The sequence below is a fragment of the Hevea brasiliensis genome, chromosome 13 (genome assembly GCF_030052815.1).
Source record: "Hevea brasiliensis isolate MT/VB/25A 57/8 chromosome 13, ASM3005281v1, whole genome shotgun sequence".
NCBI classification, from domain to species: Eukaryota; Viridiplantae; Streptophyta; class Magnoliopsida; order Malpighiales; family Euphorbiaceae; genus Hevea; species Hevea brasiliensis.
The window spans coordinates 54,986,096-55,010,401 of NC_079505.1; the positions used below are offsets into that span (position 1 = coordinate 54,986,096).

The 24,306-nt window shown below is 36.0% G+C and overlaps 2 protein-coding genes and 5 pseudogenes across 2 annotated transcripts; all 7 read left to right on the forward strand.

Moving 5' to 3' along the window:
* Positions 1-144: 144 nt before the first annotated feature.
* LOC131172157 (exopolygalacturonase-like) lies at positions 145-4,818 on the forward strand (annotated as a pseudogene).
* A 1,699-nt stretch (positions 4,819-6,517) lies between these two features.
* LOC131172158 (exopolygalacturonase-like) lies at positions 6,518-11,122 on the forward strand (annotated as a pseudogene).
* Positions 11,122-14,285, forward strand: LOC131172159 (exopolygalacturonase-like; annotated as a pseudogene).
* Positions 14,286-15,934: 1,649 nt separating this feature from the next.
* Positions 15,935-16,429, forward strand: LOC131172160 (polygalacturonase-like). The gene is made up of 2 exons (XM_058133105.1): positions 15,935-16,065; positions 16,174-16,429. The coding sequence occupies exons 1-2, from the start codon at positions 15,935-15,937 to the stop codon at positions 16,427-16,429; spliced, it is 387 nt and encodes a 128-aa protein (XP_057989088.1).
* A 217-nt stretch (positions 16,430-16,646) lies between these two features.
* LOC131172161 (polygalacturonase-like) lies at positions 16,647-17,432 on the forward strand (annotated as a pseudogene).
* On the forward strand, positions 17,432-20,466 carry LOC131172162 (exopolygalacturonase-like). The gene is made up of 5 exons (XM_058133107.1): positions 17,432-17,463; positions 18,976-19,210; positions 19,298-19,606; positions 19,719-20,234; positions 20,377-20,466. Exons 1-5 carry the CDS (start codon positions 17,432-17,434, stop codon positions 20,464-20,466), a joined length of 1,182 nt encoding a protein of 393 aa, XP_057989090.1.
* A 1,781-nt stretch (positions 20,467-22,247) lies between these two features.
* On the forward strand, positions 22,248-23,767 carry LOC131172163 (exopolygalacturonase-like; annotated as a pseudogene).
* Positions 23,768-24,306: the final 539 nt, after the last annotated feature.

Genomic DNA, 24,306 nt, shown 5'->3' on the forward strand with positions numbered 1-24,306 from the left:
CTACAGCCTGTAATAAACCTTGGCTAAATTAATCTAGCTACTCAACGTATAAAAGGGCCTTACAGTGGAAGAGTAATGCATTCACATTTCTGACACAATCTAAGCAAGAACTAGCAAGGGATAGGAAGCACATTAATAAAGAAGATGGGTTCAAAGATACATGTATACGTAATATCTTTGGTGTTATTCTTTTTCGATGCGAGTGGAGCTCAGTCCAATACTTTTGATGTGCGAAAATATGGTGCCAGAGCGGACGCGAGGTCAGATACTAGTAAGGTATGCAAATAAATTCGACTCTTGATATCATGATGATATTTCCTAGATTGTTACTGTAAAAAGTTTCATTCCCCTTTTCCATTTCAGGCTCTATTGAGTGCATGGAAAGAGGCGTGCGCAGCAGTGGGGTCTAGCAAAATTATGATACCAAAAGGGACATATTTACTAGGCGTGGTGGATTTAAAAGGTCCATGCAAGGGTGCCATGCATCTTGAAGTTCAAGGAACCTTTATAGCGCCAACAAGCCCTAACGCGCACAATAAGGCTAGTTGGATTACCTTTGCCTACATCGATCGATTAACAATATCCGGCGGTGGGACATTCGATGGAAGAGGAGAAATTGCTTGGAAGCAAAATAATCGTATTAAAACCCAAAATGCAAGTCACTTCCAATTGTAAGCACAATTGAATGCTCTCTCGCATATCTTCACTTTTCTGCAACCCTATCTATGGTAATATTACTGATAATATTTTCTTTATGTACTTGTTCCAAAAAAAATATATCAGAGTTTAAGGTTCGATTTCGTCACCAATAGCATAGTTCGAGACGTAACTTCCCTGGACAGCAAGAATTTCCATGTCAATGTTATGGGGAGCGAAAACGTTACCTTCCAGCACTTTACAGTCATTGCACCGGGACATAGCATCAACACAGATGGAATTCACATTGGACGATCAAAGAGGATCAATATCATTGATTCAGACATTATCACCGGTGATGATTGCATCTCAATTGGAGATGGGAGCCAACAAATACGAATCACGAAAGTAAGATGCGGGCAGGGCCATGGCATTAGTGTAGGAAGTTTAGGGAAGTACGAGAAGGAAGACCCTGTGGTTGGAATTTTTGTAAGGAATTGCACAGTCTACGACATCGATAATGGTGTGAGAATTAAGACTTGGCTCGCATTACATGGTGGCATTGCATCCGATATGCATTTCAAGACATTATCATGAAAATGTCAGCAATCCTATCCTCATTGATCAAGTGTATTGCCCATGGAATCAATGCAATCCAAAGGTAACTTGAAAAAGAAAGGGGAAGAAATTCCTCTTAATATATATCACACGGTCACGTGATGCTGGATATTTCATCAAAGACACACACTCACACACAAACATTAAGAATTGATTAAAATCTTGTCTTTCTTTTCACCTTCCTGCATTCCATCCAAGGTAAAGATCAACAACGTTAGCTTCAAGAATATTCGTGGCTCTTCAACAACTCCCATAGCCATTCGACTTAATCGTAGTAGCATCGCCCGCGCAGAAGGTTGAGCTTGCTAACATTAACCTCAAGTACATTGGAGCCGACGGACCCATAAAATCCCTATGCGCAAATGTTAAACCTAGACTTATAGGACAATCAATTCCACCGGATGTTAATGCACTCATTACGCCCTTGTTTCTTTGTAAAGTATGAGATGCCTCATTTGTTATAATGCAATGCCGCCTTTTCTATTTACGCTTATCACGGATAGCCAATCGCTAATTTTTCGCGTTTACTTTTTTTGCATGATTTGATTCCTTACTTATTGATTTCCATTAACTATTATAATGATTAAAAGGAAAAATAAAACTAAAATTTCTACGGTGAATGGTATAAGAGCCCGCTTTTTGTATAGAAGCCCGCTTTCTTTTGGCTACCATATGGACATAAGGTTCAAAGAATAAAATAGCTGGCCCATGTACATACAATGATGTTTTATCATTATTGCTATAAACCTGTGCTTCGTGGAAACGTAGTTCAGACATCGCGGCAGGATCCGTTGCATGGCCTAGCAGATCGGCTATGCAACAACCCGAAAATTTTATTCATTTATTGATTGACTTACTAAATTATTTTGATCGTGTTATATTTTTCTCTCGATTTAAAAGGCTATATGTTTTTAGTTTAATTATTGGCTTTAATATTTATCGGCTTCATTTAATTTGTTTCGAGGTTTAAATATTTCATAATGACGTTTTATAAATTCGTAAATTTAAGCATATATGTCTAAATGGTTGTGTGGACAAGTATTAATGAGCATCAAATTTTAGTAGGGGCACTTTTATGAATAAAATGTTTTCGGTCACATTGAATTAAGGGAAACTTTTGTTGTAAATTCCTTTTTTGTAAGGAATATATTTAATCCCGTTGAAATAAATTCATCTGCAAGTATTAATAAAGATAAGTTATCAAAACAAAAATAGGAAATATAGCGAAAATAAAAGTTTTGCACAAGGATGGGAAAAGAGATGACAAAAGTTTAGATGGACTCGTGAGCGCAGTTAAATTTATTTTTTTTTTCAATTCTTCCTTTTCATTCTGCCACTCTCCCTGTGATTTTAGATTTTTTTTTTTTTCACTTTCATTTTCCTTGTTTATTGAGTTGTAAATATACTGCTGCAAGATACTTAAAATATAAAATAAAATAAAATAAAATAAAATGCAAGGGTGAAACCAATAGGATAAAATGGGCATATAATTTTTGCTGGTTTTGCATAATCTCCCCGATTATTCATTCCGTTATATTATACCCTAAAATAGTGCAAGGCACGAGAGAGATAATAATAAATGTAAGAGTAATAGTCGGGCAATAATATTACGAGACTATCAAGAGGTAAGGTTTAAAAGAGTATGCGACATATAGGAAAAGTAAATTAAAGGTGAAGGGATCCCTTTGGCTCGTTGCAACATCAAATATAACTACAGTTAGAAAGTATGAAAAATTTGTTAGAACTTAAAAAGAATTTTATATCGAAAATAATAGGTTTGGAGAGAAGTGAATAAGTTGTGGGACAATTATCGGTTGTAAACTAGCATAGGTAGGTAGGCTTTTGCCAATTAAAACTTTTAATTTAAAACAAGAAAGGAAAACAGAATAAATGATGCATGAAAATGCTACAGCCTGTAATAAACCTTGGCTAAATTAATCTAGCTACTCAACGTATAAAAGGGCCTTACAGTGGAAGAGTAATGCATTCACATTTCGACACAATCTAAGCAAGAACTAGCAAGGGATAGGAAGCACATTAATAAAGAAGAGGGGTTCAAAGATACCTGTATACGTAATATCTTTGGTGTTATTCTTTTTCGATGCGAGTGGAGCTCAGTCCAATACTTTTGATGTGCGAAAATATGGTGCCAGAGCGGACGCGAGGTCAGATACTAGTAAGGTATGCAAATAAATTCGACTCTTGATATCATGATGATATTTCCTAGATTGTTACTGTAAAAAGTTTCATTCCCCTTTTCCATTTCAGGCTCTATTGAGTGCATGGAAAGAGGCGTGCGCAGCAGTGGGTTCTAGCAAAATTATGATACCAAAAGGGACATATTTACTAGGCGTGGTGGATTTAAAAGGTCCATGCAAGGGTGCCATGCATCTTGAAGTTCAAGGAACCTTTATAGCGCCAACAAGCCCTAACGCGCACAATAAGGCTAGTTGGATTACCTTTGCCTACATCGATCGATTAACAATATCCCATGTGGGACATTCGATGGGCGAGGAGAAATTGCTTGAAGCAAAATAATCGTGGCTAAACCCAAAATGCAAGTCACTTCCAATTGTAAGCACAATTGAATGCTCTCTCTGAGATATTCACTTTTCTGCAACCTTATCTATGTTAATATTACTGATAATATTTTCTTTACGTACTTGTTCCAAAAAAATATATCGAGTTTAAGGTCTGATTTCACACCAATAGCATAGTTCGAGACGTAACTTCCCCGACAAAGAAGAATTTCCATGTCAATGTTATGGGGAGCGAAACGTTACCTTCCAAAGACTTTACGCCATTGCACCGGGACATAGCATCAACACAGATGGAATTCACATTGGACGATCAAAGAGGATCAATATCATTGATTCAGACATTATCACCGGTGATGATTGCATCTCAATTGGAGATGGGAGCCAACAAATACGAATCACGAAAGTAAGATGCGCGTGGCCATGGCATTAGTGTAGGAAGTTTAGGGAAGTACGAGAAGGAAGACCTCGTGGTTGGAATTTTTGTAAGGAATTGCACAGCCTACTTACACCGATAATGGTGTGAGAATTAAGACTTGGCTCGCATTACATGGTGGCATTGCATCTGATATGCATTTAGAATACATTATCATGAAAATTGTCATCAATAATATCCTCATTGAACAAGTGTATTGCCCATGGAAACAATGCAATACAAATGTAACTTGAAAAATAAATGGAAGAAATTCCTCTTAATATATATCACACGGTCACGTGATGTCGGATATTTCATCAAAGACACACACTCACACACAAACATTAAGAATTGATTAAAATCTTGTCTTTCTTTTCACCTTCCTGCATTCCATCCAAGGTAAAGATCAACAACGTTAGCTTCAAGAATATTCAGGGCTCTTCAACAACTCCCATAGCCATTCGACTTAACTGTAGTAGCATCGTCCCGTGCGAGAAGGTTGAGCTTGCTAACATTAACCTCAAGTACATTGGAGCCGACGGACCCATAAAATCCCTATGCGCAAATGTTAAACCTAGACTTATAGGACAATCAATTCCACCTGGATGTTAATGCACTCATTACGTCCTTGTTTCTTTGTAAAGTATGAGATGCCTCATTTGTTATAATGCAGAATGCCAGCTTTTCTATTTACGCTTTATCACGGATAGCCAATCGCTAATTTTTCGCCTTTACTTTTTTTGCATGATTTGTTTCCTTACTTATTGATTTCCATTACCTCTTATAATGATTAAAAGGAAAAATAAAACGAAAATTTCTACGGTGAATGGTATAAGAGCCCAGTTTTTTGTATAGAAGCCCAGTTTCTTTTGGCTACCATATGGACATAAGGTTCAAAGAATAAAATAGCGCGTCCATGTACATACAATGATGTTTTATCATTATTGCTATAAACCTGTGCCGTGAAACGTAGTTCAGGACACTGTGCAGGATCCGTTGCATGGCCTAGCAGATCGGCTATGCAACAACCCGAAAATTTTATTCATTTATTGATTGACTTACTAAATTATTTTGATCGTGTTATATTTTTCTCTCGATTTAAAAGGCTATATGTTTTTAGTTTAATTATTGGCTTTAATATTTATCAGCTTCATTTAATTTGTTTCGAGGTTTAAATATTTCATAATGACGTTTTATAAATTCGTAAATTTAAGCATATATGTCTAAATGGTTGTGTGGACAAGTATTAATGAGCATCAAATTTTAGTAGGGGCACTTTTATGAATAAAATGTTTTCGGTCACATTGAATTAAGGGAAACTTTTGTTGTAAATTCCTTTTTTGTAAGGAATATATTTAATCGCTGAAATAAATTCATCCGCAAGTATTAATAAAGATAAGTTATCAAAACAAAATAGGAAATATAGCTAAAATAAAAGTTTTGCACAAGGATGGGAAAAGAGATGACAAAAGTTTAGATGGACTCCACAAGGCGCACTTCAATTTAATTTTTTTTTTCAATTCTTCCTTTTCATTCTGCCACTCTCCCTGTGATTTTAGATTTTTTTTTTTCACTTTCATTTTCCTTGTTTATTGAGTTGTAAATATACTGCTGCAAGATACTTAAAATATAAAATAAAATAAAATAAAATAAAATGCAAGGGTGAAACCAATAGGATAAAATGGGCATATAATTTTTGCTGGTTTTGCATAATCTCCCCGATTATTCATTCCGTTATATTATACCCTAAAATAGTGCAAGGCACGAGAGAGATAAAAAAAAAATGTAAGAGTAATAGCTGGGCCAGTCGAATATTACGAGACTACTGAAGAGGTAAGGTTTAAAAGAGTATGCGTACATATAGGAAAAGTAAATTAAAGGTGAAGGGATCCCTTTGGCTCGTTGCAACATCAAATATAACTACAGTTAGAAAGTATGAAAAATTTGTTAGAACTTATAAAGAATTTTATATCCAAAATAATAGGTTTGGAGAGAAGTGAATAAGTTGTGGGACAATTATCGGTTGTAAACTAGCATAGGTAGGTAGGCTTTTGCCAATTAAAACTTTTAATTTAAAACAAGAAAGGAAAACAGAATAAATGATGCATGAAAATGCTACAGCCTGTAATAAACCTTGGCTAAATTAATCTAGCTACTCAACGTATAAAAGGGCCTTACAGTGGAAGAGTAATGCATTCACATTTCTGACACAATCTAAGCAAGAACTAGCAAGGGATAGGAAGCACATTAATAAAGAAGATGGGTTCAAAGATACATGTATACGTAATATCTTTGGTGTTATTCTTTTTCGATGCGAGTGGAGCTCACCCAATACTTTGATGTGCGAAAATATGGTGCCAGAGCGGACGCGAGGTCAGATACTAGTAAGGTATGCAAATAAATTCGACTCTTGATATCATGATGATATTTCCTAGATTGTTACTGTAAAAAGTTTCATTCCCCTTTTCCATTTCAGGCTCTATTGAGTGCATGGAAAGAGGCGTGCGCAGCAGTGGGGTCTAGCAAAATTATGATACCAAAAGGGACATATTTACTAGGCGTGGTGGATTTAAAAGGTCCATGCAAGGGTGCCATGCATCTTGAAGTTCAAGGAACCTTTATAGCGCCAACAAGCCCTAACGCGCACAATAAGGCTAGTTGGATTACCTTTGCCTACATCGATCGATTAACAATATCCCATGTGGGACATTCGATGGCTGAGGAGAAATTGCTTGGAAGCAAAATAACTGTGGCCAAAACCCAAAATGCAAGTCACTTCCAATTGTAAGCACAATTGAATGCTCTCTCGCATATCTTCACTTTTCTGCAACCCTATCTATGGTAATATTACTGATAATATTTTCTTTACGTACTTGTTCCAAAAAAAATATATCAGAGTTTAAGGTTCGATTTCACACCAATAGCATAGTTCGAGACGTAACTTCCCCGACAGCAAGAATTTCCATGTCAATGTTATGGGGAGCGAAACGTTACCTTCCAAAGACTTTACTATCATTGCAACCGACATAGCATCAACACGGATGGAATTCACATTGACGATCAAAGAGGATCAATATCATTGATTCAGACATTATCACCGGTGATGATTGCATCTCAATTGAGATGGGAGCCAACAAATACGAATCACTTAAAGTAAGATGCGCGTGGCCATGGCATTAGTGTAGGAAGTTTAGGAAGTACGAGAAGGAAGACCCTGTGGTTGGAATTTTTGTAAGGAATTGCACAGTCTACGACACCGATAATGGTGTGAGAATTAAGACTTGGCCTGCATTACATGGTGGCATTGCATCTGATATGCATTTCGAAGACATTATCATGAAAATGTCACAATCCTATCCTCATTGATCAAGTGTATTGCCCATGGAATCAATGCAATCCAAAGGTAACTTGAAAAAGAAAGGGAAGAAATTCCTCTTAATATATATCACACGGTCCACGTGATGCCGGATATTTCATCAAAGACACACACTCACACACAAACATTAAGAATTGATTAAAATCTTGTCTTTCTTTTCACCTTCCTGCATTCCATCCAAGGTAAAGATCAACAACGTTAGCTTCAAGAATATTCGTGGCTCTTCAACAACTCCCATAGCCATTCGACTTAATCGTAGTAGCATCGTCCCGCGTAGAAGGTTGAGCTTGCTAACATTAACCTCAAGTACATTGGAGCCGACGGACCCATAAAATCCCTATGCGCAAATGTTAAACCTAGACTTATAGGACAATCAATTCCACTGGATGTTAATGCACTCATTACGCCCTTGTTTCTTTGTAAAGTATGAGATGCCTCATTTGTTATAATGCGAACGCCACTTTTCTATTTACGCTTATCACGGATAGCCAATCTGCTAATTTTTCGCTTTACTTTTTTGCATGATTTGTTTCTTACTTATTGATTTCCATTACCTCTTATAATGATTAAAAGGAAAAATAAAACGAAAATTTCTACGGTGAATGGTATAAGAGCCCAGTTTTTTGTATAGAAGCCCAGTTTCTTTTGGCTACCATATGGACATAAGGTTCAAAGAATAAAATAGCGCCCATGTACATACAATGATGTTTTATCATTATTGCTATAAACCCAAAGCTTCGTGGAAACGTAGTTCAGACATCAGGCAGATCCGCTTGCATGGCCTAGCAGATCGGCTATGCAACAACCCGAAAATTTTATTCATTTATTGATTGACTTACTAAATTATTTTGATCGTGTTATATTTTTCTCTCGATTTAAAAGGCTATATGTTTTTAGTTTAATTATTGGCTTTAATATTTATCGGCTTCATTTAATTTGTTTCGAGGTTTAAATATTTCATAATGACGTTTTATAAATTCGTAAATTTAAGCATATATGTCTAAATGGTTGTGTGGACAAGTATTAATGAGCATCAAATTTTAGTAGGGGCACTTTTATGAATAAAATGTTTTCGGTCACATTGAATTAAGGGAAACTTTTGTTGTAAATTCCTTTTTTGTAAGGAATATATTTAATCCCGTTGAAATAAATTCATCTGCAAGTATTAATAAAGATAAGTTATCAAAACAAAAATAGGAAATATAGCGAAAATAAAAGTTTTGCACAAGGATGGGAAAAGAGATGACAAAAGTTTAGATGGACTCGGGCGCGCACTTCAATTTATTATTTTTTTTTTCAATTCTTCCTTTTCATTCTGCCACTCTCCCTGTGATTTTAGATTTTTTTTTTTCACTTTCATTTTCCTTGTTTATTGAGTTGTAAATATACTGCTGCAAGATACTTAAAATATAAAATAAAATAAAATAAAATGCAAGGGTGAAACCAATAGGATAAAATGGGCATATAATTTTTGCTGGTTTTGCATAATCTCCCCGATTATTCATTCCGTTATATTATACCCTAAAATAGTGCAAGGCACGAGAGATAAAAAAAAAAATGTAAGAGTAATAGCTGGGCCAGTCGAATATTACGAGACTACTGAAGAGGTAAGGTTTAAAAGAGTATGCGTACATATAGGAAAAGTAAATTAAAGGTGAAGGGATCCCTTTGGCTCGTTGCAACATCAAATATAACTACAGTTAGAAAGTATGAAAAATTTGTTAGAACTTAAAAAGAATTTTATATCCAAAATAATAGGAATGGCGAGAAGTGAATAAGTAGTGGACAATTATCTTGTAAACTAGCATAGGTAGGTAGGCTTTTGCCAATTAAAACTTTTAATTTAAAACAAGAAAGGAAAACAGAATAAATGATGCATGAAAATGCTACAGCCTGTAATAAACCTTGGCTAAATTAATCTAGCTACTCAACGTATAAAAGGGCCTTACAGTGGAAGAGTAATGCATTCACATTTCTGACACAATCTAAGCAAGAACTAGCAAGGGATAGGAAGCACATTAATAAAGAAGATGGGTTCAAAGATACATGTATACGTAATATCTTTGGTGTTATTCTTTTCGATGCAGTGGAGCTCAGTCCAATACTTTTGATGTGCGAAAATATGGTGCCAGAGCGGACGCGAGGTCAGATACTAGTAAGGTATGCAAATAAATTCGACTCTTGATATCATGATGATATTTCCTAGATTGTTACTGTAAAAAGTTTCATTCCCCTTTTCCATTTCAGGCTCTATTGAGTGCATGGAAAGAGGCGTGCGCAGCAGTGGGTTCTAGCAAAATTATGATACCAAAAGGGACATATTTACTAGGCGTGGTGGATTTAAAAGGTCCATGCAAGGGTGCCATGCATCTTGAAGTTCAAGGAACCTTTATAGCGCCAACAAGCCCTAACGCGCACAATAAGGCTAGTTGGATTACCTTTGCCTACATCGATCGATTAACAATATCCGCGTGGGACATTCGATGGCGAGGAGAAATTGCTTGAAGCAAAATAACTGTGGCTAAAACCCAAAATGCAAGTCACTTCCAATTGTAAGCACAATTGAATGCTCTCGCATATCTTCACTTTTCTCGCAACCCTATCTATGGTAATATTATCGATAATATTTTCTTTATGTACTTGTTCCAAAAAAATATATCGAGTTTAAGGTCTGATTTCACCAATAGCATAGTTCGAGACGTAACTTCCCTGGACAGCAAGAATTTCCATGTCAATGTTATGGGGAGCGAAAACGTTACCTTCCAGCACTTTACAGTCATTGCACCGGGACATAGCATCAACACAGATGGAATTCACATTGGACGATCAAAGAGGATCAATATCATTGATTCAGACATTATCACCGGTGATGATTGCATCTCAATTGGAGATGGGAGCCAACAAATACGAATCACGAAAGTAAGATGCGGGCAGGGCCATGGCATTAGTGTAGGAAGTTTAGGGAAGTACGAGAAGGAAGACCCTGTGGTTGGAATTTTTGTAAGGAATTGCACAGTCTACGACACCGATAATGGTGTGAGAATTAAGACTTGGCCTGCATTACATGGTGGCATTGCATCTGATATGCATTTCGAAGACATTATCATGAAAATGTCAGCAATCCTATCCTCATTGATCAAGTGTATTGCCCATGGAATCAATGCAATCCAAAGGTAACTTGAAAAAGAAAGGGGAAGAAATTCCTCTTAATATATATCACACGGTCACGTGATGCTGGATATTTCATCAGCACACACACTCACACACAAACATTAAGAATTGATTAAAATCTTGTCTTTCTTTTCACCTTCCCAGATTCCATCCAAGGTAAAGATCAACAACGTTAGCTTCAAGAATATTCAGGGCTCTTCAACAACTCCCATAGCCATTCGACTTAACTGTAGTAGCATCGTCCCGTGCGAGAAGGTTGAGCTTGCTAACATTAACCTCAAGTACATTGGAGCCGACGGACCCATAAAATCCCTATGCGCAAATGTTAAACCTAGACTTATAGGACAATCAATTCCACCTGGATGTTAATGCACTCATTACGTCCTTGTTTCTTTGTAAAGTATGAGATGCCTCATTTGTTATAATGCAGAATGCCAGCTTTTCTATTTACAGTTTATCACGGATAGCCAATCTGCTAATTTTTCGCCTTTACTTTTTTTGCATGATTTGTTTCCTTACTTATTGATTTCCATTACCTCTTATAATGATTAAAAGGAAAAATAAAACGAAAATTTCTACAGTGAATGGTATAAGAGCCCAGTTTTTTGTATAGAAGCCCAGTTTCTTTTGGCTACCATATGGACATAAGGTTCAAAGAATAAAATAGCGCGTCCATGTACATACAATGATGTTTTATCATTATCGCTATAAACCTGTGCTTCGTGGAAACGTAGTTCAGACATCAGGCAGGATCTGTTGCATGGCCTAGCAGATCGGCTATGCAACAACCCGAAAATTTTATTCATTTATTGATTGACTTACTAAATTATTTTGATCGTGTTATATTTTTCTCTCGATTTAAAAGGCTATATGTTTTTAGTTTAATTATTGGCTTTAATATTTATCGGCTTCATTTAATTTGTTTCGAGGTTTAAATATTTCATAATGACGTTTTATAAATTCGTAAATTTAAGCATATATGTCTAAATGGTTGTGTGGACAAGTATTAATGAGCATCAAATTTTAGTAGGGGCACTTTTATGAATAAAATGTTTTCGGTCACATTGAATTAAGGGAAACTTTTGTTGTAAATTCCTTTTTTGTAAGGAATATATTTAATCCCGTTGAAATAAATTCATCTGCAAGTATTAATAAAGATAAGTTATCAAAACAAAAATAGGAAATATAGCGAAAATAAAAGTTTTGCACAAGGATGGGAAAAGAGATGACAAAAGTTTAGATGGACTTGGTAGCGCACTTCAATTTATTATTTTTTTCAATTCTTCCTTTTCATTCTCGCCACTCTCCTCGTGATTTTAGAATTTTTTTTTTTCACTTTCATTTTCCTTGTTTATTGAGTTGTAAATATACTGCTGCAAGATACTTAAAATATAAAATAAAATAAAATAAAATGCAAGGGTGAAACCAATAGGATAAAATGGGCATATAATTTTTGCTGGTTTTGCATAATCTCCCCGATTATTCATTCCGTTATATTATACCCTAAAATAGTGCAAGGCACGAGAGAGATAAAATAAATAAAATGTAAGAGTAATAGCTAGGCCAGTCGAATATTACGAGACTACTGAAGAGGTAAGGTTTAAAAGAGTATGCATACATAGGAAAAGTAAATTAAAGGTGAAGGGATCCCTTTGGCTCGTTGCAACATCAAATATAACTACAGCTAGAAAGTATGAAAAATTTGTTAGAACTTTAAAAGAAGTTTATATCCAAAATAATAGGTTTGGAGAGAAGTGAATAAGTTGTGGGACAATTATCGGTTGTAAACTAGCATAGGTAGGTAGGCTTTTGCCAATTAAAACTTTTAATTTAAAACAAGAAAGGAAAACAGATAAATGATGCATGAAAATGCTACAGCCTGTAATAAACCTTGGCTAAATTAATCTAGCTACTCAACGTATAAAAGGGCCTTACAGTGGAAGAGTAATGCATTCACATTTCTGACACAATCTAAGCAAGAACTAGCAAGGGATAGGAAGCACATTAATAAAGAAGATGGGTTCAAAGATACATGTAGACGTAATATCTTTGGTGTTATTCTTTTCGATGCAGTGGAGCTCACCAATACTTTGATGTGCGAAAATATGGTGCCAGAGCGGACGCGAGGTCAGATACTAGTAAGGTATGCAAATAAATTCGACTCTTGATATCATGATGATATTTCCTAGATTGTTACTGTAAAAAGTTTCATTCCCCTTTTCCATTTCAGGCTCTATTGAGTGCATGGAAAGAGGCGTATGAAGCAGTGGTGTCTAGCAAAATTATGATACCAAAAGGGACATATTTACTAGGCGTGGTGGATTTAAAAGGTCCATGCAAGGGTGCCATGCATCTTGAAGTTCAAGGAACCTTTATAGCGCCAACAAGCCCTAACGCGCACAATAAGGCTAGTTGGATTACCTTTGCCTACATCGATCGATTAACAATATCCGCGGTGGACATTCGATGGGCGAGGAGAAATTGCTTGGAAGCAAAATAACTGTGGCCAAAACCCAAAATGCAAGTCACTTCCAATTGTAAGCACAATTGAATGCTCTATCGCATATCTTCACATTTCGGCAACCCTATCTATGGAAATATTACTGATAATACTTTCTTTACGAACTTCATCAAAAAAATATATAACAGAGTTAAAGGTTCGAATTCGTCACCAATAGCATAGTTCGAGACGTAACAACACTGGACAGCAAGAATTTCCATGTCAATGTTATGGGGAGCGAAAACGTTACCTTCCAGCACTTTACAGTCATTGCACCGGGACATAGCATCAACACAGATGGAATTCACATTGGACGATCAAAGAGGATCAATATCATTGATTCAGACATTATCACCGGTGATGATTGCATCTCAATTGGAGATGGGAGCCAACAAATACGAATCACGAAAGTAAGATGCGGGCAGGGCCATGGCATTAGTGTAGGAAGTTTAGGGAAGTACGAGAAGGAAGACCCTGTGGTTGGAATTTTTGTAAGGAATTGCACAGTCTACGACACCGATAATGGTGTGAGAATTAAGACTTGGCCTGCATTACATGGTGGCATTGCATCTGATATGCATTTCGAAGACATTATCATGAAAAATGTCAGCAATCCTATCCTCATTGATCAAGTGTATTGCCCATGGAATCAATGCAATCCAAAGGTAACTTGAAAAAGAAAGGGGAAGAAATTCCTCTTAATATATATCACACGGTCACGTGATGCTGGATATTTCATCAGCACACACACTCACACACAAACATTAAGAATTGATTAAAATCTTGTCTTTCTTTTCACCTTCCCAGATTCCATCCAAGGTAAAGATCAACAACGTTAGCTTCAAGAATATTCAGGGCTCTTCAACAACTCCCATAGCCATTCGACTTAACTGTAGTAGCATCGTCCCGTGCGAGAAGGTTGAGCTTGCTAACATTAACCTCAAGTACATTGGAGCCGACGGACCCATAAAATCCCTATGCGCAAATGTTAAACCTAGACTTATAGGACAATCAATTCCACCTGGATGTTAATGCACTCATTACGTCCTTGTTTCTTTGTAAAGTATGAGATGCCTCATTTGTTATAATGCACGCCGCCTTTTCTATTTACGCTTATCACGGATAGCCAATCTGCTAATTTTTCGCCTTTAGTTTTTTTGCATGATTTGTTTCCTTACTTATTGATTTCCATTACCTCTTATAATGATTAAAAGGAAAAATAAAACGAAAATTTCTATAGTGAATGGTAGAAGAGCCCAGTTTTTTGTATAGAAGCCCAGTTTCTTTTGGCCACCATATGGACATAAGGTTCAAAGAATAAAATAGCGCGTTCATGTACATACAATGATGTTTTATCATTATTGCTATAAACCTGTGCTCGTGAAACGTAGTTCAGACATCAGGCAGATCCGCTGCATGGCCTAGCAGATCGGCTATGCAACAACCCGAAAATTTTATTCATTTATTGATTGACTTACTAAATTATTTTGATCGTGTTATATTTTTCTCTCGATTTAAAAGGCTATATGTTTTTAGTTTAATTATTGGCTTTAATATTTATCAGCTTCATTTAATTTGTTTCGAGGTTTAAATATTTCATAATGACGTTTTATAAATTCGTAAATTTAAGCATATATGTCTAAATGGTTGTGTGGACAAGTATTAATGAGCATCAAATTTTAGTAGGGGCACTTTTATGAATAAAATGTTTTCGGTCACATTGAATTAAGGGAAACTTTTGTTGTAAATTCCTTTTTTGTAAGGAATATATTTAATCCCGTTGAAATAAATTCATCTGCAAGTATTAATAAAGATAAGTTATCAAAACAAAAATAGGAAATATAGCGAAAATAAAAGTTTTGCACATGGATGGGAAAAGAGATGACAAAAGTTTAGATGGACTCGGGCGCGCACTTCAATTTATTATTTTTTTTTTCAATTCTTCCTTTTCATTCTACCACTCTCCCTGTGATTTTAGAATTTTTTTTTTCACTTTCATTTTCCTTGTTTATTGAGTTGTAAATATACTGCTGCAAGATACTTAAAATATAAAATAAAATAAAATAAAATAAAATAAAATGCAAGGGTGAAACCAATATGATAAAATGGGCATATAATTTTTGCTGGTTTTGCATAATCTCCCCGATTATTCATTCCGTTATATTATACCCTAAAATAGTGCAAGGCAAGAGAGAGATAAAAAAAAAAAAATGTAAGAGTAATAGCTGGGCCAGTCGAATATTACGAGACTACTGAAGAGGTAAGGTTTAAAAGAGTATGCGTACATATAGGAAAAGTAAATTAAAGGTGAAGGGATCCCTTTGGCTCAAGGTAACATCAAATATAACTACAGCTAGAAAGTATGAAAAATTTGTTAGAACTTAAAAAGAATTTTATATCCAAAATAATAGGTTTGGAGAGAAGTGAATAAGTTGTGGACAATTATCGTTGTAAACTAGCATAGGTAGGTAGGCTTTGCCAATTAAAACTTTTAATTTAAAACAAGAAAGGAAAATAATAAATGATGCATGAAAATGCTACAGCCTGTAATAAACCTTGGCTAAATTAATCTAGCTACTCAACGTATAAAAGGGCCTTACAGTGGAAGAGTAATGCATTCACATTTCTGACACAATCTAAGCAAGAACTAGCAAGGGATAGGAAGCACATTAATAAAGAAGATGGGTTCAAAGATACATGTATACGTAATATCTTTGGTGTTATTCTTTTTCGATGCGAGTGGAGCTCACCCAATACTTTTGATGTGCGAAAAATATGGTGCCAGAGCGGACGCGAGGTCGATACTAGTAAGGTATGCAAATAAATTCGACTTTGATATCATGATGATATTTCCTAGATTGTTATCAGTAAAGTTTCATTCCCTTTTCCATTTCGTGCTCTATTGAGTGCATGGAAAGAGGCGCAAGCAGAAGGGTTCTAGCAAAATTATGATACCAAAAGGGACATATTTACTAGGCGTGGTGGATTTAAAAGGTCCATGCAAGGGTGCCATGCATCTTGAAGTTCAAGGAACCTTTATAGCTCCAACAAGCCCTAACGCGCACAATAAGGCTAGTTGGATTACCTTTGCCTACATCGATCGATTAACAATATCCGGCGGTGGGACATTCGATGGAAGAGGAGAAATTGCTTGGAAGCAAAATAACGGTGGCTAAAACCCAAAATGCAAGTCACTTCCAATTGTAAGCACAATTGAATGCTCTCTCGCATATCTTCACTTTTTCGCAACCCTATCTATGGTAATATTATCGATAATATTTTCTTTACGCATTTGTTCCAAAAAAATATATCGTAGTTTAAGGTCTGATTTCGTCACCAATAGCATAGTTCGAGACGAACTTCCCGACAAAGAAGAATTTCCATGTCAATGTTATGGGGAGCGAAACGTTACCTTCCAAAGACTTTAAAGTCATTGCACCGGGACATAGCATCAACACGGATGGAATTCACATTGACGATCAAAGAGGATCAATATCATTGATTCGCATTATCACCGGTGATGATTGCATCTCAATTGGAGATGGGAGCCAACAAATACGAATCACGAAAGTAAGATGCGCGTGGCCATGGCATTAGTGTAGGAAGTTTAGGAAGTACGAGAAGGAAGACCTGTGGTTGGAATTTTTGTAAGGAATTGCACAGTCTACGACACCGATAATGGTGTGAGAATTAAGACTTGGCCTGCATTACATGGTGGCATTGCATCTGATATGCATTTCGAAGACATTATCATGAAAAATGTCAGCAATCCTATCCTCATTGATCAAGTGTATTGCCCATGGAATCAATGCAATCCAAAGGTACCTTGAAAAAGAAAGGGGAAGAAATTCCTCTTAATATATATCACACGGTCACGTGATGCTGGATATTTCATCAGCACACACAAACATTAAGAACTGATTAAAATCTTGTCTTTCTTTTCACCTTCCCAGATTCCATCCAAGGTGAAGATCAACAACGTTAGCTTCAAGAATATTCAGGGCTCTTCAACAACTCCCATAGCCATTCGACTTAACTGTAGTAGCATCGTCCCGCAAGTAGAAGGTTGAGCTTGCTAACATTAACCTCAAGTACATTGGAGCCGACGGACCCATAAAATCCCTATGCGCAAATGTTAAACCTAGACTTATAGGACAATCGATTCCACCTGGATGTTAATGCACTCATTACGTCCTTGTTTCTTTGTAAAGTATGAGATGCCTCATTTGTTATAATGCAGAATGCCAGCTTTTCTATTTACAGTTTATCACGGATAGCCAATCTGCTAATTTTTCGCCTTTACTTTTTTTGCATGATTTGTTTCCTTACTTATTGATTTCCATTACCTCTTATAATGATTAAAAGGAAAAATAAAACGAAAATTTCTACAGTGAATGGTATAAGAGCCCGCTTTTTGTATAGAAGCCCGCTTTCTTTTGGCTACCATATGGACATAAGGTTCAAAGAATAAAATAGCGGCCCATGTACATACAATGATGTTTTATCATTATTGCTATAAACCTGTGCTTCGTGGAAACGTAGTTCAGACATCAGGCAGATCCGCTTGCATGGCCTAGCAGATCGGCTATGCAACAACCCGAAAATTTTATTCATTTATTGATTGACTTACTAAATTATTTTGATCGTGTTATATTTTTCTCTCGATTTAAAAGGCTATATGTTTTTAGTTTAATTATTGGCTTTAATATTTATCAGCTTCATTTAATTTGTTTCGAGGTTTAAATATTTCATAATGACGTTTTATAAATTCGTAAATTTAAGCATATATGTCTAAATGGTTGTGTGGACAAGTATTAATGAGCATCAAATTTTAGTAGGGGCACTTTTATGAATAAAATGTTTTCGGTCACATTGAATTAAGGGAAACTTTTGTTGTAAATTCCTTTTTTGTAAGGAATATATTTAATCCCGTTGAAATAAATTCATCTGCAAGTATTAATAAAGATAAGTTATCAAAACAAAAATAGGAAATATAGCGAAAATAAAAGTTTTGCACAAGGATGGGAAAAGAGATGACAAAAGTTTAGATGGACTCGGGCGCGCACTTCAATTTATTATTTTTTTTTTCAATTCTTCCTTTTCATTCTGCCACTCTCCCTGTGATTTTAGAATTTTTTTTTTTTTCACTTTCATTTTCCTTGTTTATTGAGTTGTAAATATACTGCTGCAAGATACTTAAAATATAAAATAAAATAAAATAAAATGCAAGGGTGAAACCAATAGGATAAAATGGGCATATAATTTTTGCTGGTTTTGCATAATCTCCCCGATTATTCATTCCGTTATATTATACCCTAAAATAGTGCAAGGCACGAGAGAGATAAAAAAAAAAAAATGTAAGAGTAATAGCTGGGCCAGTCGAATATTACGAGACTACTGAAGAGGTAAGGTTTAAAAGAGTATGCGTACATATAGGAAAAGTAAATTAAAGGTGAAGGGATCCCTTTGGCTCAAGCAACATCAAATATAACTACGCTAGAAAGTATGAAAAATTTGTTAGAACTTATAAAGAATTTTATATCCAAAATAATAGGTTTGGAGAGAAGTGAATAAGTTGTGGGACAATTATCGATTGTAAACTAGCATAGGTAGGTAGGCTTTTGCCAATTAAAACTTTTAATTTAAAACAAGAAAGGAAAATGTAATAAATGATGCATGACAATGCTACAGCCTGTAATAAACCTTGGCTAAATTAATCTAGCTACTCAACGTATAAAAGGGCCTTACAGTGGAAGAGTAATGCATTCACATTTCTGACACAATCTAAGCAAGAACTAGCAAGGGATAGGAAGCACATTAATAAAGAAGATGGGTTCAAAGATACATGTATACGTAATATCTTTGGTGTTATTCTTTTTCGATGCGAGTGGAGCTCAGTCCAATACTTTGATGTGCGAAAATATGGTGCCGAGCGACGCGAGGTCGATACTAGTAAGGTATGCAAATAAATTCGACTCTTGATATCATGATGATATTTCCTAGATTGTTACTGTAAAAAGTTTCATTCCCCTTTTCCATTTCAGGCTCTATTGAGTGCATGGAAAGAGGCGTGCGCAGCAGTGGGGTCTAGCAAAATTATGATACCAAAAGGGACATATTTACTAGGCGTGGTGGATTTAAAAGGTCCATGCAAGGGTGCCATGCATCTTGAAGTTCAAGGAACCTTTATAGCGCCAACAAGCCCTAACGCGCACAATAAGGCTAGTTGGATTACCTTTGCCTACATCGATCGATTAACAATATCCGGCGGTGGGACATTCGATGGGCGAGGAGAAATTGCTTGGAAGCAAAATAACTGTGGCCAAAACCCAAAATGCAAGTCACTTCCAATTGTAAGCACAATTGAATGCTCTCTCGCATATCTTCACTTTTCTGCAACCCTATCTATGGTAATATTACTGATAATATTTTCTTTACGTACTTGTTCCAAAAAAAATATATCAGAGTTTAAGGTTCGATTTCGTCACCAATAGCATAGTTCGAGACGTAACTTCCCTGGACAGCAAGAATTTCCATGTCAATGTTATGGGGAGCGAAAACGTTACCTTCCAGCACTTTACAGTCATTGCACCGGGACATAGCATCAACACAGATGGAATTCACATTGGACGATCAAAGAGGATCAATATCATTGATTCAGACATTATCACCGGTGATGATTGCATCTCAATTGGAGATGGGAGCCAACAAATACGAATCACGAAAGTAAGATGCGGGCAGGGCCATGGCATTAGTGTAGGAAGTTTAGGGAAGTACGAGAAGGAAGACCCTGTGGTTGGAATTTTTGTAAGGAATTGCACAGTCTACGACACCGATAATGGTGTGAGAATTAAGACTTGGCCTGCATTACATGGTGGCATTGCATCTGATATGCATTTCGAAGACATTATCATGAAAAATGTCAGCAATCCTATCCTCATTGATCAAGTGTATTGCCCATGGAATCAATGCAATCCAAAGGTAACTTGAAAAAGAAAGGGGAAGAAATTCCTCTTAATATATATCACACGGTCACGTGATGCTGGATATTTCATCAGCACACACACTCACACACAAACATTAAGAATTGATTAAAATCTTGTCTTTCTTTTCACCTTCCTGCATTCCATCCAAGGTAAAGATCAACAACGTTAGCTTCAAGAATATTCGTGGCTCTTCAACAACTCCCATAGCCATTCGACTTAATCAGTAGTAGCATCGCCCCGCAAGTAGAAGGTTGAGCTTGCTAACATTAACCTCAAGTACATTGGAGCCGACTTGACCCATAAAATCCCTATGCGCAAATGTTAAACCTAGACTTATAGGACAATCAAGTCCACCTGGATCTTAATGCACTCATTACGTCCTTGTTTCTTTGTAAAGTATGAGATACCTCATTTGTTATAATGCACGCCGCCTTTTCTATTTACGCTTATCACGGATAGCCAATCGCTAATTTTTCGCTTTTACTTTTTTGCATGATTTGTTTCTTACTTATTGATTTCCATTACCTCTTATAATGATTAAAAGGAAAATAAAACGAAAATTTCTACGGTGAATGGTATAAGAGCCCGCTTTTTGTATAGAAGCCCGCTTTCTTTTGGCTACCATATGGACATAAGGTTCAAAGAATAAAATAGCGCCCATGTACATACAATGATGTTTTATCATTATTGCAATAAACCCAAAGCCGTGGAAACGTAGTTCAGACATCTGCAGATCCGCTGCATGGCCTAGCAGATCGCTATGCAACAACCCAAAATTTTATTCATTTATTGATTGACTTACTAAATTATTTTGATCGTGTTATATTTTTCTCTCGATTTAAAAGGCTATATGTTTTTAGTTTAATTATTGGCTTTAATATTTATCATTTCATTTAATTTGTTTCGAGGTTTAAATATTTCATAATGACGTTTTATAAATTCGTAAATTTAAGCATATATGTCTAAATGGTTGTGTGGACAAGTATTAATGAGCATCAAATTTTAGTAGGGGCACTTTTATGAATAAAATGTTTTCGGTCACATTGAATTAAGGGAAACTTTTGTTGTAAATTCCTTTTTTGTAAGGAATATATTTAATCCCGTTGAAATAAATTCATCTGCAAGTATTAATAAAGATAAGTTATCAAAACAAAAATAGGAAATATAGCGAAAATAAAAGTTTTGCACAAGGATGGGAAAAGAGATGACAAAAGTTTAGATGGACTCGGGCGCGCACTTCAATTTATTATTTTTTTTTTCAATTCTTCCTTTTCATTCTGCCACTCTCCCTGTGATTTTAGATTTTTTTTTTTTTTTTTCACTTTCATTTTCCTTGTTTATTGAGTTGTAAATATACTGCTGCAAGATACTTAAAATATAAAATAAAATAAAATAAAATAAAATGCAAGGGTGAAACCAATAGGATAAAATGGGCATATAATTTTTGCTGGTTTTGCATAATCTCCCCGATTATTCATTCCGTTATATTATACCCTAAAATAGTGCAAGGCACGAGAGAGATAAAAAAAAAAATGTAAGAGTAGTAGCTGGGCCAGTCGAATATTACGAGACTACTGAAGAGGTAAGGTTTAAAAGAGTATGCGTACATATAGGAAAAGTAAATTAAAGGTGAAGGGATCCCTTTGGCTCGTTGCAACATCAAATATAACTACAGTTAGAAAGTATGAAAAATTTGTTAGAACTTAAAAAGAATTTTATATCGAAAATAATAGGTTTGGAGAGAAGTGAATAAGTTGTGGGACAATTATCGGTTGTAAACTAGCATAGGTAGGTAGGCTTTTGCCAATTAAAACTTTTAATTTAAAACAAGAAAGGAAAACAGAATAAATGATGCATGAAAATGCTACAGCCTGTAATAAACCTTGGCTAAATTAATCTAGCTACTCAACGTATAAAAGGGCCTTACAGTGGAAGAGTAATGCATTCACATTTCTGACACAATCTAAGCAAGAACTAGCAAGGGATAGGAAGCACATTAATAAAGAAGATGGGTTCAAAGATACATGTATACGTAATATCTTTGGTGTTATTCTTTTTCGATGCGAGTGGAGCTCAGTCCAATACTTTTGATGTGCGAAAATATGGTGCCAGAGCGGACGCGAGGTCAGATACTAGTAAGGTATGCAAATAAATTCGACTCTTGATATCATGATGATATTTCCTAGATTGTTACTGTAAAAAGTTTCATTCCCCTTTTCCATTTCAGGCTCTATTGAGTGCATGGAAAGAGGCGTGCGCAGCAGTGGGGTCTAGCAAAATTATGATACCAAAAGGGACATATTTACTAGGCGTGGTGGATTTAAAAGGTCCATGCAAGGGTGCCATGCATCTTGAAGTTCAAGGAACCTTTATAGCGCCAACAAGCCCTAACGCGCACAATAAGGCTAGTTGGATTACCTTTGCCTACATCGATCGATTAACAATATCCGGCGGTGGGACATTCGATGGGCGAGGAGAAATTGCTTGGAAGCAAAATAACTGTGGCCAAAACCCAAAATGCAAGTCACTTCCAATTGTAAGCACAATTGAATGCTCTCTCGCATATCTTCACTTTTCTGCAACCCTATCTAGGGTACTCTTACTGATAATATTTTCTTTACGTAAATGTTCCAAAAAATATATCGTAGTTTAAGGTCTGATTTCACCACCAATAGCATAGTTCGAGACGAACTTCCCTGGATAGCAAGAATTTCCATGTCAATGTTATGGGGAGCGAAAACGTTACCTTCCAGCACTTTACAGTCATTGCACCGGGACATAGCATCAACACAGATGGAATTCACATTGGACGATCAAAGAGGATCAATATCATTGATTCAGACATTATCACCGGTGATGATTGCATCTCAATTGGAGATGGGAGCCAACAAATACGAATCACGAAAGTAAGATGCGGGCAGGGCCATGGCATTAGTGTAGGAAGTTTAGGGAAGTACGAGAAGGAAGACCCTGTGGTTGGAATTTTTGTAAGGAATTGCACAGTCTACGACACCGATAATGGTGTGAGAATTAAGACTTGGCCTGCATTACATGGTGGCATTGCATCTGATATGCATTTCGAAGACATTATCATGAAAAATGTCAGCAATCCTATCCTCATTGATCAAGTGTATTGCCCATGGAATCAATGCAATCCAAAGGTAACTTGAAAAAGAAAGGGGAAGAAATTCCTCTTAATATATATCACACGGTCACGTGATGCTGGATATTTCATCAGCACACACACTCACACACAAACATTAAGAATTGATTAAAATCTTGTCTTTCTTTTCACCTTCCCAGATTCCATCCAAGGTAAAGATCAACAACGTTAGCTTCAAGAATATTCAGGGCTCTTCAACAACTCCCATAGCCATTCGACTTAACTGTAGTAGCATCGTCCCGTGCGAGAAGGTTGAGCTTGCTAACATTAACCTCAAGTACATTGGAGCCGACGGACCCATAAAATCCCTATGCGCAAATGTTAAACCTAGACTTATAGGACAATCAATTCCACCTGGATGTTAATGCACTCATTACGTCCTTGTTTCTTTGTAAAGTATGAGATGCCTCATTTGTTATAATGCAGAATGCCAGCTTTTCTATTTACAGTTTATCACGGATAGCCAATCTGCTAATTTTTCGCCTTTACTTTTTTTGCATGATTTGTTTCCTTACTTATTGATTTCCATTACCTCTTATAATGATTAAAAGGAAAAATAAAACGAAAATTTCTACGGTGAATGGTATAAGAGCCCAGTTTTTTGTATAGAAGCCCAGTTTCTTTTGGCTACCATATGGACATAAGGTTCAAAGAATAAAATAGCGCGTCCATGTACATACAATGATGTTTTATCATTATTGCTATAAACCCAGGCTTCGTGAAACGTAGTTCAGGACACTGTGCAGGATCCGTTGCATGGCCTAGCAGATCGGCTATGCAACAACCCGAAAATTTTATTCATTTATTGATTGACTTACTAAATTATTTTGATCGTGTTATATTTTTCTCGATTTAAAAGGCTATATGTTTTTAGTTTAATTATTGGCTTTAATATTTATCAGCT

Bases quoted from the DNA above. Each gene is read 5' to 3' on its own strand.
- LOC131172162 (XM_058133107.1), top strand. From the start codon at position 17,432: ATGCACTCATTACGTCCTTGTTTCTTTGTAAA. The intron at 17,464-18,975 runs GTATGAGATGCC...AAATTAATCTAG, and splicing joins CGTCCTTGTTTCTTTGTAAA to CTACTCAACGTATAAAAGGG. The intron at 19,211-19,297 runs GTATGCAAATAA...TTTCCATTTCAG, and splicing joins GCGAGGTCGATACTAGTAAG to GCTCTATTGAGTGCATGGAA.
- LOC131172160 (XM_058133105.1), top strand. From the start codon at position 15,935: ATGGGTTCAAAGATACATGTATACGTAATATCTTTGGTGTTATTCTTT. The intron at 16,066-16,173 runs GTATGCAAATAA...GCATGGAAAGAG, and splicing joins GCGAGGTCGATACTAGTAAG to GCGCAAGCAGAAGGGTTCTA.